This window comes from Artemia franciscana, chromosome 14, assembly GCF_032884065.1.
Source record: "Artemia franciscana chromosome 14, ASM3288406v1, whole genome shotgun sequence".
Taxonomy (NCBI): Eukaryota; Metazoa; Arthropoda; class Branchiopoda; order Anostraca; family Artemiidae; genus Artemia; species Artemia franciscana.
The window spans coordinates 32,087,247-32,106,431 of record NC_088876.1 but is presented as its reverse complement, the minus strand read 5'-3'; the positions used below and the strand labels follow the sequence as shown (position 1 = coordinate 32,106,431).

The 19,185-nt window shown below is 33.2% G+C and overlaps 1 protein-coding gene across 1 annotated transcript in view; it reads right to left on the bottom strand.

The window, feature by feature from the left end:
- The window catches only part of LOC136035851 (calcium-binding mitochondrial carrier protein Aralar1-like), a 104,443-nt gene that overhangs the window by 18,861 nt on the left and 66,397 nt on the right, over positions 1-19,185 (bottom strand). The window contains exons 12-14 of the mRNA XM_065717810.1: positions 15,801-15,876; positions 10,586-10,794; positions 1,001-1,081 (exon numbers count right to left, since the gene is read on the bottom strand). Of these exons, the coding sequence (XP_065573882.1) occupies positions 1,001-1,081; positions 10,586-10,794; positions 15,801-15,876 (366 nt within the window). The remainder of the gene's footprint in view (positions 1-1,000; positions 1,082-10,585; positions 10,795-15,800; positions 15,877-19,185) is intronic.

The following is a 19,185-nucleotide window of genomic DNA, read 5'->3' as shown; positions in this document are numbered from 1 at the left end:
CAGATCCACACACAGACAACTTATTTTTATATATATAGATATATATATATATATATATATATATATATATATATATATAGTATTTTTTTTGGCTGGGATGGCGGCTGTTTTTTATCTGATATAATTATGGATTTATCTTAATTGATTAACTTCAAAAAGGGAAAAGCCTTACAGGAGCATAATATACATCCATAATTGATAAGCAGAAAATACGAAAAAAACGGCCAAATTTCCAGAAAAAGAAAATCCTGTTTCACCAGGACAATCACCGTATTACACCTCAACAATGGCCATGGCAAATATCCAAAAATTATGGTCTGAACTACTTGACCTTACTCACCAAGTCGATCCCCAAGCAACTTCTTTCTGTGCCCTCGCCTAAAAATTGCATTGGGAGGCCAGAGATTTTCATCAAATGAGAAGACAACAATTTGTGAACAGTAATTTTGAGACGAATACCGAATACCGAAACGAAACCGAATAACGAAGACGAATAACGAATACTTAGTACTATTTTGACGGCTAAAGAGATGGGAGTGTCGCTCAGAGATGTGAATCGAGATACAAGGAGACTAAGGACATAAATTGAAAAATAAAAAATAAAGAAAAGATATATCGTATCTTTCGTTAGATTGGAAACTTTTCTAACTTTTCGAATTTTTTTTTCGAAATGTTGAATCTTTGTCAGTTTTAACTCCTTGAGTTAGATTTAATTTATGTTTCCTTACTATTTTTGCACCTAGGGATTGCCGCAAACGCTAAACCAATGAGTATGGTCCTAATTTTTGGAGAGCAAATAGTTTGTAATCCTATAACACCCACATAAGAGCGACAAATATATTATTTTCTTCCAATCCTATATTTTGTGCTCATAAGGACAAATATGTCAAAAAAAAGCAAGTAAAATCGGCCTATTATTATTTTTGATCTAAAAACAGTAACGGATATATAGATAATAAAATGGATGGTATAGATAAAATTAAACAAGACATAGACTTACGCATCCTCCAGCCACAGCTTCAGCCCAGAGTGGGAGGTTTCCATTTTTGTCGGTTAGCTTGTCACGAACCAAATCATTTGTCTAAAAAAAGAAATTGCACACTAAATAATAATTTAATATTAACAATAGTTTAATTAAATAATAATTTATTTCGATTGAAGTAAGTAGCCTACGTGGGCTTAAACAAAAGATGAATTGTAATAAAAATAACCGTGAAATCTGTTTTATCTCTACTTTACTCTGTTTTAATATGTGTTATTACTATGTAAAATGTTTATTATTATGTAATAAGTTTTATCTCTGCTTTACTCAGTTTTAAGGTCGAACGCCAAAATCACTTGTAGACTTGGGTACCTGCCGGGGTCTTGTAAACGGTAGACCAAGTAACTTACACTGCGATCTGGTGAGACTAAGCCTAAAACTGGAAGATTTGTCTTACCAGCGGGCAAGTCCCCCAAATTCACTTGAACGAATTCAGTGTTGGTCGTAAGGAGTGTGTTTGTAATAGAGTCACGGGTGAGGAGAAAAGGACTGAGAAAGGAAGGATGTCAACCTTACCCATTGGTTGGGTAGTGGAACTTAGGTTGACTCGGACGAGAGTGTCAAGACTGTGGAATTTCTTGACACGGGCAGTGAACGGGAATAAAAGCAAGACAATATTCCTTTCTCTGTCGATGTGTTTTCCAAGCTCAGGCAGTAATTTTGATTTTTTTTTTCCCATTTCCGGCATTCAAATGGGATTAAATTCCATGTTTTTCCGATATCTGTAGAAACAGGTAGGTAGGGATAGGGTTGACATAAGGAAAACAGAAAAGATTTTTGCAATATGCCAATTGTCGAAGTGCCATTTCAGCCTTCTAATAATACCTTGCTGAGGCTAAGCCATTAAGAGTATCATAGCTTATAATTATATGTTAAACACGAACTTTAGTTCTTCCTATTTTGGTTTCACTTGTTGAAAGCTATTTACCTATCTACTCTTTAAGTTACTTAAATCAAAGTCCATAAGTGTTAGTCCATACAATTTTCCCTCCTTCTCTTTTGAAATAATAATAATAAAAACAAGAACAAGATGATAAAACATTAAAGACAAATTTAAATGCTTTAAAGTGTATCATAACTTCAACAAATTACTGTGTCAGCACCGATGTTCAAGATGTCAGAGATTTGATAAACGTCTTTCAGGATCCTTAATCTACTTCTCCCTCATTGTATTTCGTTCTCCGATTTTTTTTTAATATCTCGATCTTTTTTGCTACACAGTATTTTATTTCGTATTTTAAACTCAATTTTTTTAGAACGCATAAAAAAGAAAAGTTTCATAAACGTATAAAAAAAGAAACAAACAATTTAAAAAAAAAATTGAGCTCGGATTTAGTAAAATATTCAGATATTCAGTTTTTAGCCTTCAGGAGTTTGCGAGGAATGTACCACTAATTGATTTGGCGATAAATTTGTCCAGCTACTTTGAAGCAGAAAATTGAAGTTAATGAAAAGTTGAATGAAGTTAGAGCGAAACGTGAGTTGAAGTTTCGAATTTGTTCGTGGAACTCTTTAAGAGCAAGTGATGTCCTATAAGAGGCCAAACCAATTTATTTGGAAACTGTGGGGATGGCAATGCAGTTCGACCAAGCAAGCACCTCAAATGAATCACCAAGCAAGCATCTCAAATGAATCACCTTTTTTGGCTACTCTTTCCTCGGGAAAATTGAGAGCTCCACAGTGAATACATATCAGGATCTCAACGACTTTTAATTAAGACGTGTGTAGTATAAATATATATTACATCCATATATTACATATTCGATATGTATATTACATCCATGGGATTGCGTTTAAATGTCCATATAGGAAAGAAACATCTATGGTCCACCCCGCTTTAAAAGTAATGTCCATTTTCAAATTAAAAAAATTTATAAAGTTACAGGTAAAATATGAGAGGGAAAGACAGGAGGAGAGGAAAGGGTAAAGAGACAAAGCGAAGAAAGGGGATAGAGAAAATAGAAAATTGAGCATAGAATATTCTCTATGCTCAAATTTCTCTTGATAATATTACTGTTGCTCATATTCTTCATGACGGAAGCAACATCAAACTGGAACTTAACACTTTTACAACTGACTATCCACTTCTTTATTGTTTTTAGTAAGACATACATTTAGGTTCAAAGTACCTTGTTCACTGCGGGTACTGCAAGGTATCTGGTTGGTACGACACAGTCAAAGACCATATTACCAAGAAACACCCTATTCAGCCTTTTAGATTAAAAAGGGAACAATCAATTGCTAGTGCTGTCACCAAATTTTCAGTCACTTATTCTAGTAGCATACCTGCCATCCAGTTCATTCTAGTTATTATAGTAGCATATAGTTTACAGTAGCATACCTGCCACCCAGTTCATTCTAGTTATTCCAGTTATTCTAGTCTGCCACCCAGTTCAGCAATTGAGTGCTCGTTCTCTGTGCTTGACTTACTTCCTGATTCAAAAAATGAAACAATTGAAAAGCCAGCCAATCTTGTTAACCGAACAGTCAGTAGGTCTTTAAGCGCCCCAGAGACTACCAATGTAAACCCTATAGTTGTCTCTAACCATTCTACACCCTCCACACCAGCCAATCCCCAGAAACAACCCAGAACCGACGGCACGAATTCTGCAGTGACCGTAGAGTCAGACCAGCTAGCGTTAGTTGTAAGTATGATAAATTTTTTCCGCAAAAATTTCAGAACAAAGGAACATCATCATCAAACTGTTTATTAGAAAATATCAAATCTAGTGGTATTAACGATTCGAAATCTTTGTGATATCGACACATAGTGCCACAACGGTAACAAAATATTAGACTCTTTTAGACGAGGAGTTAAGTTCAAAAGCAAAAAGTCCAAAGCAGATCAGCTTATGTGTAGAAACCATAGAACGGGGTTGATCTGTGGTCTGAATGCTTATCGACAGCTTAAAGTGGGTCCTGGTTCCCAGCTCCAATAGGAAAGCGAAATAACTCTTGATAGCTTGAAAGGCCCTCCTATAGGTGAAATGAATCACAGCCACATGTTTGTCGAAAGTATTTGTCACTTTTGCTATTATTCATTTGTCACTTTTGCTCAGTATAAGTCACCATTTGCTATTATTGTCGACAAGATGACGCCTAATAGTCGATCGTTCCAGATTGTTGGTGTTATTTCTTTTATTTCTGGACGTCTTGATTCTTTTGCTGTGGACTTGCAAGTTGTTAGTGGGCATACAGGATTAGACATAGCAGACGCTCTGCTTGAAGCTTTGAAGCATCACTCTCTGATGGTAGAATATATCAAACAGCAGCTTGTAGGTGAGGCAATAGATGGACAATATTTTACGCTTCATGTGCTCTCTCCTCTTTGGACGCTTATTAGTCTCCGTGATTCTAACTGGCATAAATTCAACTGGGATCCAGCGTATCAGGTTGAATTGGCGGAAGGAGATGCCCAAAACTCGTCACAATGGGTCTCAAGTCTTTGTGACCTCATATCCAACGGTAACAAGAAAATGAGTTATGGAACAAGTTTTGAAGCAATGACAACCTTCACCGAAACAAAAGATGTCAGTTTCAAGAAGCCATCGGTCTTTTCCTCTACTAGGTTTGCTACATACTTCACAAGTTTTCAAAGCTTTCAGGGGCAACTATCCCTGATGTTCTCCTTTCTCGGCAACAATCACGATGATTATTTGAATAAGACCTCACATGCCGATTTCGTACTTAGTCTAGAAGAAATTATTGATATTTACGAAACTATATCTAGCCTTTCCCTTTCACTCCAAAAGGTGGGGCTCTTAACATGGAAAATTAAGAATATACTGAGTAAATACATTAATGACCTCGCCAAAATGAAGTTACAACTGTAAGCAAGATGATCCAGTTGATTCTCAGCTATTTCCTTGCATCTCGAAAGCGGTATCTTCCTTATCGACACATTTCTTATACCATGGAGTTCCCGTAGTTTTACACCAGAAACCCCTGATGTCGCGAGGGACGCGTTCGGTGGTTGATAACGTTGTGGTGTCTGAGTTGGGAGATTCTGCAGGAATGGCTAGAGAGGTGGTTGCTGCAGCTTCATGGAAACTTTGCAGCTTCTTAGACAAAAAATTGAGCAAAGAAAAAACGGGTTTAATTTCGACAAAGCCGTGAACAAAAATAACAATATAAAAACTACACTTTAACTAAAAAAAAAAAAAGAAAAAAATTTAAAATACTTCGAATATTTCGGCCCCACGTCCGGGAGCCTTTCTCAACGAAAGAAAAAAATTACTACCGACAATTTAAGACTTTTTAAGACATCAGAAAAGAAAAAACACACGACAACTAAAACACAACGAAAAAAAAAACAAAAAAAAAAAAACAATAAAATAAATAAACAGCTCACATTATAAAATGCTGGGAATTTTGTTTTAAAATGTTTTATAATGTGAGTTGTTCTTATTTATTTTGTTGTATATATATATATATATATATATATATATATATATATATATATATATATATATATATATATATATATATATATATATATATATATATATATATATATATATATATATCTATATATATAAAAATAAGTTGTCTGTCTGTGGATGTGTGGATCAGGTGACGTCATGTTAGTCCGCATATGACGTCTGAATTATTTCACACTAATACAAAATAAGAAAAAAAACTAAAAAAGGTAAAAACTACAAAAAAACTAAAAAGAAAAAAAAACTAAAAAAGCTAAAAAACTAAAAAAAAACTAAAAAAAGGTAAAAAACTAAAAACTAAAAAAAACTGAAAAAACTAAAAAAGTCCGCATATGACGTCTGAATTATTTCACACTAATACAAAATAAGAAAAAAAACTAAAAAAAGGCAAAAACTACAAAAAAAACTAAAAACTAATAAAAAAACTAAAAAATCTAAAAAACTAAAAAAACTAAAAAAAGGTAAAAAACTAAAAAAAAACTAAAAACTAAAAAAGAAAAAAACTAAAAAAAGGAAAAGACTGAAAAATAAAAGAGAAAAAGAAAACTAAAAAAATATGAATAAAAATACAAAAAAATAAAAAAGATAAAAACTACAAAAAAACTAAAAAGAAAAAACGAAAAAAACTAAAAAAGCTAAAAAAATAAAAGAAGCAAAAATCTAAAGAAGGTAAAAACTACAAAAAAAAAAGAAAACAAAATAAAAAAATCTAAAAAAGCTTAAAAACTAAAAAAAAACTAAAAAAAGATAAAAACTAAAAAAAAACTAAAAAAAGGAAAAAACCATAAAATAAACTAAAAACTAATAAAAAAAAATAAAAAAAGCTAAAAAACTAAAAAAACTAAAAAAAACTAAAAAAGGTAAAAACTAAAAGAACTAAAAAAGAAAAAAAACTAAAAAAAGGAAAAAACTGAAAAATAAAGGAGAAAAAGAAAACTAAAAAAATATAAATAAAAATAAAAAAACTAAAAAGATAAAAACTTCAAAAAAAACTAAAAAGAAAAAAGAAAAAACTAAAAAACCTAAAAAAAAGGTAAAAACCAATAAAAAAAAACTAAAAACAAAAAAAGGGAAAAAATTAAAAATTTATTTCATCATAAGTTTTCAACTGACGAAATTACAGACCGGGACATCGGGACACAAATGACGACCGGGACACCGGCACATAGGGAATATGAATGACGACACTCAAAGAGAAAGCGACCGGGACAAAAGGAATGTTCGATTAGCAATCAACAAAGCACCGGGACACAAATGACGACCGGGACACAGGGAGTATAAATGACGACCAGGATATAAGTACAAAAAACTAAAAAAAACTAAAAAAAAGGTAAAAACTACAAAAAAACTAAAAAGAAAAAAAAATAAAAACTAATAAAAAAACTAAAAAATCTAAAAATCTAAATAAACTAAAAAAGAAAAAAAATAAAAAAGGAAAAAAATAAAGGAGAAAAACAAAACTAAAAACCGAATGTATATACAGACCGGGACACCGGGATACAAATGACGACCGGGACACAGGGAATATAAATGACGACCGGGACACAGGGACACAACTACAACGGGGACGCCGGGGGGCACAGGGGGATATAAATGACGACCGAGACACCGGGACACATGGAATATAAATGACGCCCGGGAAACTCAAAGAGAAATCACAGACTGGGACACCGGGACAAAAATGACGACCTGGACACAGGGACAAAACTACAAAGGGGATGCCGGGGGGCACAAGGGGATATATAAATGACGATGGCGACACAGGGAATGGTAGATTAGCAATCACCATCAACAAAGCTCAAGGGCAATCATTAGAATCATGAGGTATAGATCTGAATACGGATTGTTTTCCCATGGACCATTATATGTTGCATTTTCAAGAGTCGGTAAACAATCTATTTATATGCACAGACAATGGGACAGCAAAGAATGTTGTATATTCGCAAGTTTTACGTAGTTAAAAACATATATATATATATATATATCTATATTCACAGGTGGGACATAGGGACACAACTACAATGGCGCGTAACTAATATGGCGCGTAACGACTTACGCGCGCGGGGGGGCTACCCAACAGCTAGTATATATATATATATATATATATATATATATATATATATATATATATATATATATATATATATATATATATATATATATATATATATATATATATATATATATATATATATATATATATATATATATATATATATATATATATATATATATATATATATATATATATATATATATATATATATATATATATATATATATATATATATATATATATATATATATATATATATATATATATATATATATATATATATATATATATATATATATATATATATATATATATATATATATATATATATATATATATATATATATATATATATATATATATATATATATATATATATATATATATATATATATATATATATATATATATATATATATATATATATATATATATATATATATATATCGTTGTGTTTTACTTGTCGTGTTTTTTTGTTTTTTTGTGATGCTTAAAAAAGTCTTAAATTATCGTTTGTAATTTTTTTTCCGTTGAGAAAGGCTCCCGGACGTGGGGCCGAAATATTCGGAATATATTTATTTTTTAGTTAAAGTGTAGTTTTTATATTTTATTTTTTTTTCATTGCTTTGTCTAAATTAAACCCGTTTTTACTTTCCTCAGTTTTTCATAAATGGAAAAGCAGTGTGGTCTTAGAAATTATTTAGCTTCTTAGACAATCTATTGAATAATCTCAATTCACGCTTTTTCGTTGCCGAGAATAGGTACAACCCAGTTGACGATTGGACTGCCATCATGGGAAATATATTGGATGCCAGATTGAATTGACGATCGGAAAATCTGATTAACTTGGACACTTAGTTGATCTTGCAAATTCAGAGGGTTTTCACAATTTGCCACAAAGTACAGTTCTCAACCAGTAGAAAAAATGGTTAGATCGTGCTTCTAGCGTAAATCAGATCCTAAGCATTCCCCTCTTAGTTTACTACAAAAGCTTTACTCATTTATTCAGCAGCCAGCACTGTATGATGGTATTCCTGCATTTCTTTACCTCTTATTGTGCTGTATATGCAAGACGTCATGTAAATCTGTTGTCGAGAATATGCGCAGTATTGTGGACAGACGTGCTTATGGTGGGGTTTAAGTTCAGCCATTCTTTGCAGTGAGTAGGTTATCCATTGGCAGGGCCCCCTATTAATGAAATATGTAAGCAATTCGTTGAAGCGGTCTTGGACGTTCACTTCGGTTCACGGAAGAAATGATATTTCTTCCGCACACCCGATCGTGCTGAAAAACTAAAATTTCATAGCATTAGTTAAGTAGTGGACCAGATTGGCTCTAAAGTGCCTCACGTTCCAGTTGCTTTGTGAATACCCTTATGTCCTATATTCTCATTAAAACTATTATAGTCCTGACATTTAACGCTTTAAGACAAGGATATTGGACAAAGAAAAGAAGGATTTAAGACAGGATTAAAAGGAAGGATTTAAGAAAAAGAAAGAGATTTAAGACAAAGAAAACTATTATATAGTCCTGATATTTAATGATTTAAGACTAATCTTCAAGATTGGTATTGAAATCAATTAGTTCAGAGCACGCTTTTAGACAAGTAACGTACTATCCCGCTTTGTGAGAGAGCCCTCACGCTGCTGCTTTTTAAAACTTGCTCAAACAAAAAGCTCATTGAGTTTCAATGTCGCTACGTGAAAATTCACTTTTAAGTCGTTATCCTTTGTCCTTGTGGATAAGTTTTTACTTACTCCATTTCTCTTCAACTGGGAGTGAATATTTGTCCAAATCTCGCACAAATAGCCAAATTCTCTAAAAACTCGTCAAAATTCGTCAGTTGAAAGAATCTTAAAACGGCTGGCAACTATCAAGGTGTACATACAGTAAAAGCAGGTAATGGGAAAGCCGGAACGTGGAAAATTAGTAGCCAAAAACAGCCACACTGAAACATAGCAGCAATACTCTGTTTACTTTGGGGATTAGAACAGGGCAAAACTAATATCGCAGCTTCATAATGCTTGTCACTGCCAGGCTGCCAATCTCCAAGAAGAACAAATAGTGCTTTTTATAGTTGTAGTATATTTTTTGTAATATCAATAGTATTGGAGTGTACAACTACATCCATAAATTAAAAGCAGTAAGCTAGATACAGTACAATTCAGACTTTGAATGCTATATTCCAATAGCAGGATTGGAGTAAATATCAATCAATCAATTTATTGATACTAAAAGAAAAAACTATTACAAAAGTAAAGTGGTTACTAGGCCCAAGAAGCTTTGCTTGTAATGGACCACAGAGAACAAGAATAAAACACTATTATAAAATACATACAAAAAAAAAAAAAAAAAAAAAAAAAAAAAAAAAAAAAAAAAAAAAAAAAAAAAAAAAAAAAAAAAAAAAAAAAAAAAAAACACTGGAACAAGACAAGGACATTGAATAGATAGGATATTTAACAGATAAAAGATTTAGAAGAAGATTTAACATATAGCTGAAAATGATTTGAAAAGAAGAGAAGAGACATACAAATTAGGAAAGGATTAGTAAAGAGAGAAAAACTTTTGATAAAATGGTACATATAAATTTATGGTGTATGAAATTTATGACTAGTGCATGGGTTGCCACTGAATTAGATTATATTGTTAATTATGGTTCAGAAAACTATAGATATTTCTATCTGCAAGCTAAACTAAGTTATATTTAATACTTTTCTGCAAATTTCACGTATAAAATGCTCGAAGCAAAGTTGTGAAAACACAAGTTGTGCTGCTAAAGTGTAGGCAGATTTTTGAATTCTGCTACTGGCAGCTTTGAAACTTCTTGCACACCTGGTACGTACGAGTTGGACTCTTAGTGAACAACTGAGAGGAAAGGGGATAGAGGGAAATAGACGTAGAGAGGAAAGGGAATAAAGGGAAAGAAACGAAGAGAGGAAAGGGATAGAGAGGTGGACAAAGAAAGAAAGAAGGTAAGAAAGAAGGAGAGAGGATTAAAGAAAGAAAGCGAGTCGAAAACAGATAATTAAAATATAGAAAAAAGTGTACCGTCAACTTAATGGCTTTTTCAGGTACTACCCCCATTAACTGAGGCACAAGTCCTCTATACAAGCCAAAAAATCCTTCATGACGAATGACTTTTTTGCAACAGTCCCAAGAATTTTTGTACATCAGCTCACTAATATAGGATCCAGTCCTTTGGTTTTGCATACGGGTTTTCACCAAATCAATAGGGTATACAGCAGTGGCTCCGACAGCTATAATTAAAATTAAATTAATTTTTTTTTATACAAGGCGGCAACCAAAATGAAAAATCTTTGACCTATGAAGCACCTTTAGCTTCTGAAATACATTGGTAGGGTCTTTTATTCATCATAGCTAAAACAAAAGATGCTTTACCTAAGACCTTAGTTCCTCCTGTACCTCCGGAGGCACTTAGGGCATCCAAGAAGAGCCACCAGTCATCTCTCATCGCTGCAGCCGCCCAGACATTTTCATGTTGAGGTTGGATTGAGACATTGAGTCTTGTGAGGTCAGCTCAGTAGCTGCGTCGTAGGCTGTTTATGGGGCGTCTTCTTCTTCTGGTACCACGTGACAACCACAGAAGGACGACATTCGGTAGTCAAGTTTCGGCCGTGCAGATCACATGACCAAGGTATCTCTACTTCCTACATTTGATCACTTTGGTCACCAGTGGCTGAGATGTCTTCTGTTGTCTAGTAGCGTTTGTTATTTTTTGGGACGAGTAGATATTTAGAATGTGCCTTAAACACATGTTTTCGAACACGAGGAGTTTCTTTTCAAGTATTTGATGTATGCGCAATCCGAAGGTGCTTCGGATTCCGAACAGGTGCTTCGTATCCGAAGTTTCAGAACTTCGGAGCATTAAGAGGATGTTGCTATTGCACAGCCTCAGCCTCAGAGTCAGAGAGAGTACTTTTGACTGCGCCAAATTTGAGACTGTTTACTGAAAGATGCACTAGCCTGGCCGATTCTTAGCTTGACTTAAACAAAACAAAAGATATATAAGAAAAGTTTAAAGCTATATCGGATTTCATGTGGCTCTCAAATATTTTAACTCTATAGCTTATATAGCATAAAGAGTGCACTCGAGCATCCCTTATCTGACTAACTCGCTTAATGTTGAGTTCCCCAGACATAACTCATAAAAGATAACAACAAATACTTATCCGGCAACTTGTCAACTGAAACGCTATGGGCAAACACAGCTTATTTACAAACCCCTGAAAGTGTGCCACAATTCTGTCCCTTTTGGCTTCCTGCAAATAGTTTCACATATTTTTTCTGTTCTTTGAAAAGGCTTACTTTTTTGTTTATATATGGCGTCACTTATCCGCAGTAATCCTGGATTTTCCAGGGTTAGCAGTTGTAATTCATCAAACAATTATCCCAGACCCTTTCAAGTAGTAATCTTAATAACCCCTAAGGTCATTCACATCTCGTGAAACTCTAGAGATAAGTAATCGGGTTTGTCGGATAAGTAATTTTGGGATGCTTGAACGCACTAAAAGCTAAGTTGTAATAGGATATAGTGATTACCGTGCCAAGTGAAAACGAACTAAAAACGTCGCTATTTGTATTCTGGCTAATATACCTGATCAAATGCAATATAAGTCTTCCCTGATAACATTTAGAGAAAATTGACTTTTTGCAAACACATGAGCATGATCAATTATTTTCATTAGTGAATAAAAATAGAGGTAGCTGCTAGAGATAAAACCAGTTCCTATTTATATGGGCAATGTCAAAACGTTAAATTTGGTCAGGTCCGTGATATTGGTAGTATTAAAAGCGTTGACCCTCAGAGGCCAAGTCCTTCTTTTTTACAATAAGCAATATTATCAAAATACAAGTTTTTATATAATATAAGAGAATCACACACACACACACGCACACACATATATATATATATATATATATATATATATATATATATATATATATATATATATATATATATATATATATATATATATATATATATATATATATATATATATATATATATATATATATATATATATATATATATATATTATATATATATATATATATATATATTTATATATATATATATATATATATATATATATATATATATATATATATATATATATATATATATATATATATATAAACATAAATATACAAAATATACAAATATACAATATATACAATAAATATACAATCATATATATACAAAAACATAAGCAAAAGAAAAAAAAAACCGTCATTTACCGGAAATAAAATTTCAACACTCACAACGGAAAATATTATGGGAGACCCCATTGTACCGCCATTATGGGGTACCGATTGGTACCCCATAATATTTATTATGGTCCCAATCATGCTCCCAATCATTAGACCATGATTGGGAGACCATTTGGGAGTACATGATTTCTTAATAATTTCAGAAATGGGTTTCTATCATTATAATTTCTCACAACTATTGGGATTAAATTCCAAAGTTTCGGACCAGTATGACGCAAACTCCTGTACCAAACCGCATAATTCAAGCATAAAAAAAACAGATCAGTTTTTTAATTTATATTTAACTTTATAGCATTATAAAGTACCTTTATATTACTTTTATAGTACTAAATAGTACCTTTACGGTACCAAATGGCTTATTTTTTAGTTTTTACTGTTTTTTTACTTGATTTGGGAAAATTGGCTTCAACTTTACCCCCCCCCCCCCCCCCAAACCGAATTTTGATGGAATTACGCCACTGAAGATCGGGCAACAGAAAAGAAAAGATCCAACAACTGAAACATCAATTCGACGAACTATGCACCAAGGATCATTAATCTATATATATGTATTGCCCTCCCCCTCCTAATGGGCACCCCTAAGAGTTTAGACATAACTGTGAAAGGACAAGTTTTAGTATACATTTTTTTAATTCGTTATTTGTTTAGAAGGGGTGATGGGCAAGCATATATATTAAATTTATTAGTTATCATATATATTATACTATTAACGGACTGAAAATAAAATTCTCCAGCTTTTCAGAGGAACATCTATCACTTTGAGAATTTAAATAAGATTAAATCAGACCGAGTTACAAAATGCAGCTGATTAATGAGCCTCCATTTTGGAGGCTCATATACGAATAATGCATAAAATTATGTGAGGCAGATTTTAAGCTAGAGATACAGAAATAATTTGTATCCCAACCAAGGGCGAATCCAGGGTTTTTTTAGGGAGGGGGACACAAAAATAGTCCTACATTTTAGCGTTTGTAAGGACATATGTATAAATATATGGAAAGATTTTTTTAATGTAGTTAAGTGACCAATAAAATAACTGCATTACTTGTCTTTTTCTCCCAAAAAGTGAAAACGCGTCAGAGGTCGCGTCGTGTTTCTTTTTTAAGATTTATCTCTTGTTTTTTTTTTGTTTTTTTTTGCTAAGTGGTCTGTTCAATAATATGATTATTCTTTGCTTTTATTTTTATGATGGAATAAAAAGGAAAGTTTAAGCTCATTTGAAAACCAAGGCCTCAAATGTTCTCAAACAATTTCAGCTCAATCAAGCCTCAACTGATAGAGCCAAAAAAACCAAGCCAAAAAACTAAGGCCTCAAACGTTCTCAAACAATTTCAGCTCTATCAAGCCTCAACTGAATTAAGAAGTAAAGAAATTGATGGAAATATCATAGAAGTATTCACCTAGATCTTCCTATATTGGCAGAAGAACCAACTTCATTTTTTTTTTAAATGACAAGCACCAAAACTGATTATAAAAACTTTCTGTATTAATTCCAGAGAAATGAAAGAGGGAGGCCTTGAATAGATTGGAACAGAGAAAAGCACCAAAACTGATTATAAAAACTTTCTGTATTAATTCCAGAGAAATAAAAGAGGGAGGCCTTGAATAGATTGGAACAGAGAAAAGCACCAAAGCTGATTTTGACGTTTTCAGTATTCATTCCAAAAAATAAAAGAGGGGGGTCTTAAACAGTTTGGAATGGAGATAATCACCAAAGCTGATTTTGACGTTTTCTGTGTTCATTTCAGAGAAAAAAGTGGGAGGCCTTAAAAAGATTGGAATGGAGGAGGAGCGTACGCAGCTGTGTTGGCCTCAAGCAACTTGGTGCTCCAGTGAGTTGTTAGTAGTAGCAGTAGAAGTATCCCAGAAACTGAGGCCGTACCAAAAGCAAAATCAGAGGATTACGATCCTTCATGATAGAAATAAGAAAATCGTAGTTTTGATGATGAAAAATGCAGCTTTTGTTAGTTAAGAAATTTTACTCAACCCCTTGAAGATGGTAAAAATGGCACCTCCATTTTACATGGCAAAAATTAAAGATTTAGTCTCCTCCAACTATTTTGATTCTATACTGTTCCAGATTGTTTTACAGGAATATTTCAGGAAAGGTCTAACGTTCATAGGAACTCGGAAAAGTGGAGATATTGACGTTCCTCGCCTAGTTTAAAGTAGGACTGCTTTTTCAGTTATTTACAGACGGGCTAGTGTGTGGAATAAGCTTGTCCCAAGTACCAAGGAATTACCCATTAGTCAATTTAAATCTGAGCTGCGTGTGGGGTTGCTTGGTAAATACTCCTTCGAAACAGATTGAGATTGACGGAATTACAATCGACATTTGACAATAATTATTTACAGCTTTTTTTCCTTTGGGATCATGATATTATAATAATAATAATAATGATTTATTTATAACCCACATCCTAACAAGTTAAACACTTGTAGAGTAAAAAAAAAAAAAAAAAAAAGAAATACACCGCAATTAAAATACACTACAAATAGAAAAAAAAACTACGCTACAATGAGATTAACCGAACAGACGGACCAAAGGATGATGAGGCGATAAACGATAAAAAGCTGATTCCGTCAACCTTCCATGCAGGAGGGCCAACTTTGCACTTATATCAGGGACATCAAACTTACGAATTATCTTCCCATTGCTATACCAAGGGGGGAGATAAAGTAAAAATTTACAATATCTGAAATAAGAAGTCCGAATCTGATTAACATCTTTTTTCTATTATGTTATTTTATTGTGTATGAATTGTTTTTGGTGCACGGTTTCACCCTTCTACTTATTATAGATTAACTTGTTTTTTTTTTTTCTTTGTTTTTATTATTGTTTCTCTTTTATTTTTTGTTCTTTTTTGTTAGTAGCAGACTCTCGCAATCGACGCTTCTGGTGTGCTACCGATTGATTTTGTCATTTTGTTTTGGATAATAAATTGCAATTATAACTATACTTTGCACTTACCTCCTGCAATAGAACCTAAGCCGAATCGATATCCGCTTTCCAAAATTTGCATAAGGACACCTCGTTCTTCGGGACTCTGCAAATAGAAAGGAAAAATTTTACAAACAAAAACAAAATAAATACTCACAAAAAGAAACGCTTGAAAACATAAACTACTTCTTTTATATTCACAAATTGGATAAAAAGATGTTTAGACTTAAATTTAGGTTTATTTAGACACACACTCTAGCACAAGGCTAATTTATGTAATCCTTACAAAAATAAAAACAATAATAAATAATTTAAATATATTGCATCACTATCACTTCTTATACATTTCCACAAAATAGGGAACGATCCATGATGTTATATTATCTCTTTAAGCATTTACAATATTTGACACAGTGTTAAGTGTTGAGACGTAGTTCAAGTATACCCACCCACATGAAAAAGGTAGCATTTTTACTACTTTGAAAACAGGACTCAAAGTATTTTAATTTTCCTTTGCACATAAGAACCAAAGAAATATGTGTATGTTTGTTCCATTTAGTCTATCATAGAGCACAAATTCTGAAAAATATAAAGATATAGGCTATTAAAAAAGAAGAATTAAAAGGGAATGAGAATTATATTAGAATATCAATACGGAATCGTACGAATGAATTCCCAAAAGCTAAAGTATGTTCTAAACTTACAAAATTAGAAAAATAATGCGCTTGCTTTAATAAGGCAATAATAAAGACATTTTTTCAGCACTGATTAATTGTAATTTTCCTATCTTTTGTAAAAAATAATTTATTGCAATATCCTCCCTCCCCTCCCTGCTAAAGAAAGGGTGAAAAAGGAAATTTCTAGAGCAGAAAGTGTAAATAACGGTAAAATATTTAATTTATATTTATATATTATTTGATTTACATAACCAATTTGATTATTGGTTAACTTTATCAAAGGAATTAAATTCCTGGAAAATATTGAATCAAAGCTTTCCATAAGCAAAATCTGCTTTTTCTTCTTTTTACTGAGTGATTTTTACCAGTATTTAAGCATTTGCACATAACAGGCATAACAAAAATTGTACTACTGCTTATTAATTCTGTTTGTTATTTGAATAATTGAATCGACAGTAGTAAGACAGAAAAACAATCTATTGTAATATCCTTCCTCCCCTCCCTGCTAAAGAAAGGGCGAAAAGAAAATTTCTAGAACAGAAAGTGTAATTAACAGTAAAATATTTAATTTATATCTATATATTTTTTGATTTACATAACCAATCTGATTATTGGTTAACTTTATCAAAGAAATTAAATTCCTGGAAAATATTGAATCAAAACTTTCCATAAGCAAAATCTGATTTTATTCTTTTTACTGAGCGATTTTTACCAGTAATTAAGCAATTGCGCAGAAAAGGGATAACAAGAATTGTAGTACTGCTTATTAATTCGGTTTATTATTTGGATAATTGAATCGACAGTAGTGTTACCGAGTAAGATCATCAAATTTAGTTTCCGAACTTACGGATAAATTCTGATTTTCCCGGAAAGGATAAATCAAATCAACTTAAAAATGGAAAACAAGAGCTAAGAGGTCATATGGCACTTGTGACGAGGCAAGAAGAGCTAAGAGCCAAGAGCTCATATGGTATGAGCTCTAACAAAATTCTAAGAATCAATAGGTTGATTTAAAAGGAAAATCAGAGGCTTAATGCCGGTCAGGATTTAAAATAAAAGCCCTGAATCACGATGTCCTTCTAAATATCAAAATTCATTAAGATCCGATCACCCACTCGTAAGTTATAAATACCTAATTTCTTCTAATTTTTCCTCTCCCTTTAGCTTCCCGCTCCCTGACACGCCTAGCAATTTTCATCGTCCTCTGTGAGCTCTGAGACATGAATTCCTTCTAAATATCAAATTTCATTAAGATCCCATCACCTATTCGTAAGATAAAAATACCCCAATTTTCACGTTTTCCAAGAATTCCGGTTTCCCTCTCCAACTCTCCCAAATGTCACAGGATCTGGTCGGAATTTAAAATTAGAGCTTTAAAGCACAAGATCCTTCTAAATATCAAATTTCATTAAGATCTGGTCACCCTTTCGTAAGTTAAAAATACCTCAATTTTCAAAATTACCCCCCCCCCCCCAACTCCACCAAAGAGAGCAGATTCGGTCCGGTTATGTCAGTCACTTATCTTAGACAGGTTTTTATTCTTCCCATCCAGTTTCATCCTGATATCCCTGCTTGAAGTATTTTCTAAGATTTCCGCCCTCCCCCCCCCCCCAATGACGCCGATCCGGTTGAGATTTGAAATAAGAGATCTGAGTTACGACGTCCATCTAAATATGAAGTTTCATGAAGATCCGATCACTTTCGTTCCGAATTGGATCCGTTCCAATTATGTAAATCACGTATCTACGACTTCTGCTTATTTTTCCCACCAAGTTTCATCCCAATCCCTCCACTCTAAGCGTTTTCCATGATTTTAGGTTCCCCCACCCCAAACTCCTTCAATGTCTAATTTTTCAGAATTACCCCCAACCCCCAAACTACCCCAAAGAGAGCGGATCCGTTCCGGTTATATCAATCACGTATCTAGGACTTGTGCTTATTTTTCCCACCAAGTTTCATACCGATCCCTCCACTCTAAGTGTTTTCCAAGATTTTAGGTTTCCCCCTCCCAACTCCCCCCAATGTCACCAGATCCAGTCGGGATTTAAAATAAGAGCTCTGAGACACGAAATACTTCTAAATATCAACTTTCATTTAGATCTTATCACCCGTTCGTAAGTTAAAAATACCTCTTTTTTTCTAATTTTTCATAATTAACCCCCCCCCCCCAACTACCCCAAAGAGAGCGGATCCGTTCCAGTTATGTCAATCATGTACCTAGGACTTGTACTTATTTTTCCCACCAAGTTGCATCCCGATCCTTACACTCTAAGTGTTTTCCAAGATTTTAGGTTTCCCCCTCCCAACTCCCCCCCCCCAAATGTCACCAGATGCGGTCAGGATTTAAAATAACAGCTCTGAGACACTATATCCTTCCAAAAATCAAGTTTCATTTAGATCTGATCAACCGTTCGTAAGTTAAAAATACTTCTATTTTTCTATTTTTTCCGAATTAACGGGCCCCCCGCTCCCCCCCCCCAGATGGTCAAATCGGGAAAATGACTATTTATAATTTAATCTGGCCCGGTCCCTGATATGCCTGCCAAATTTCATCGTCCTAGCTTACCTGGAAGTGCCTAAAGTAGCAAAACCGGGACCAACAGACAGACCGACAGAATTTGCGATTGCTATATGTCACTTGGTTAATAGCAAGTGCCATAAAAACCCAGTTTTTACAGATCAAACAAGACTTTTTTGGCAGGTTAAGAAAAATCAAGTTTAACAGAATAGTAATTAAT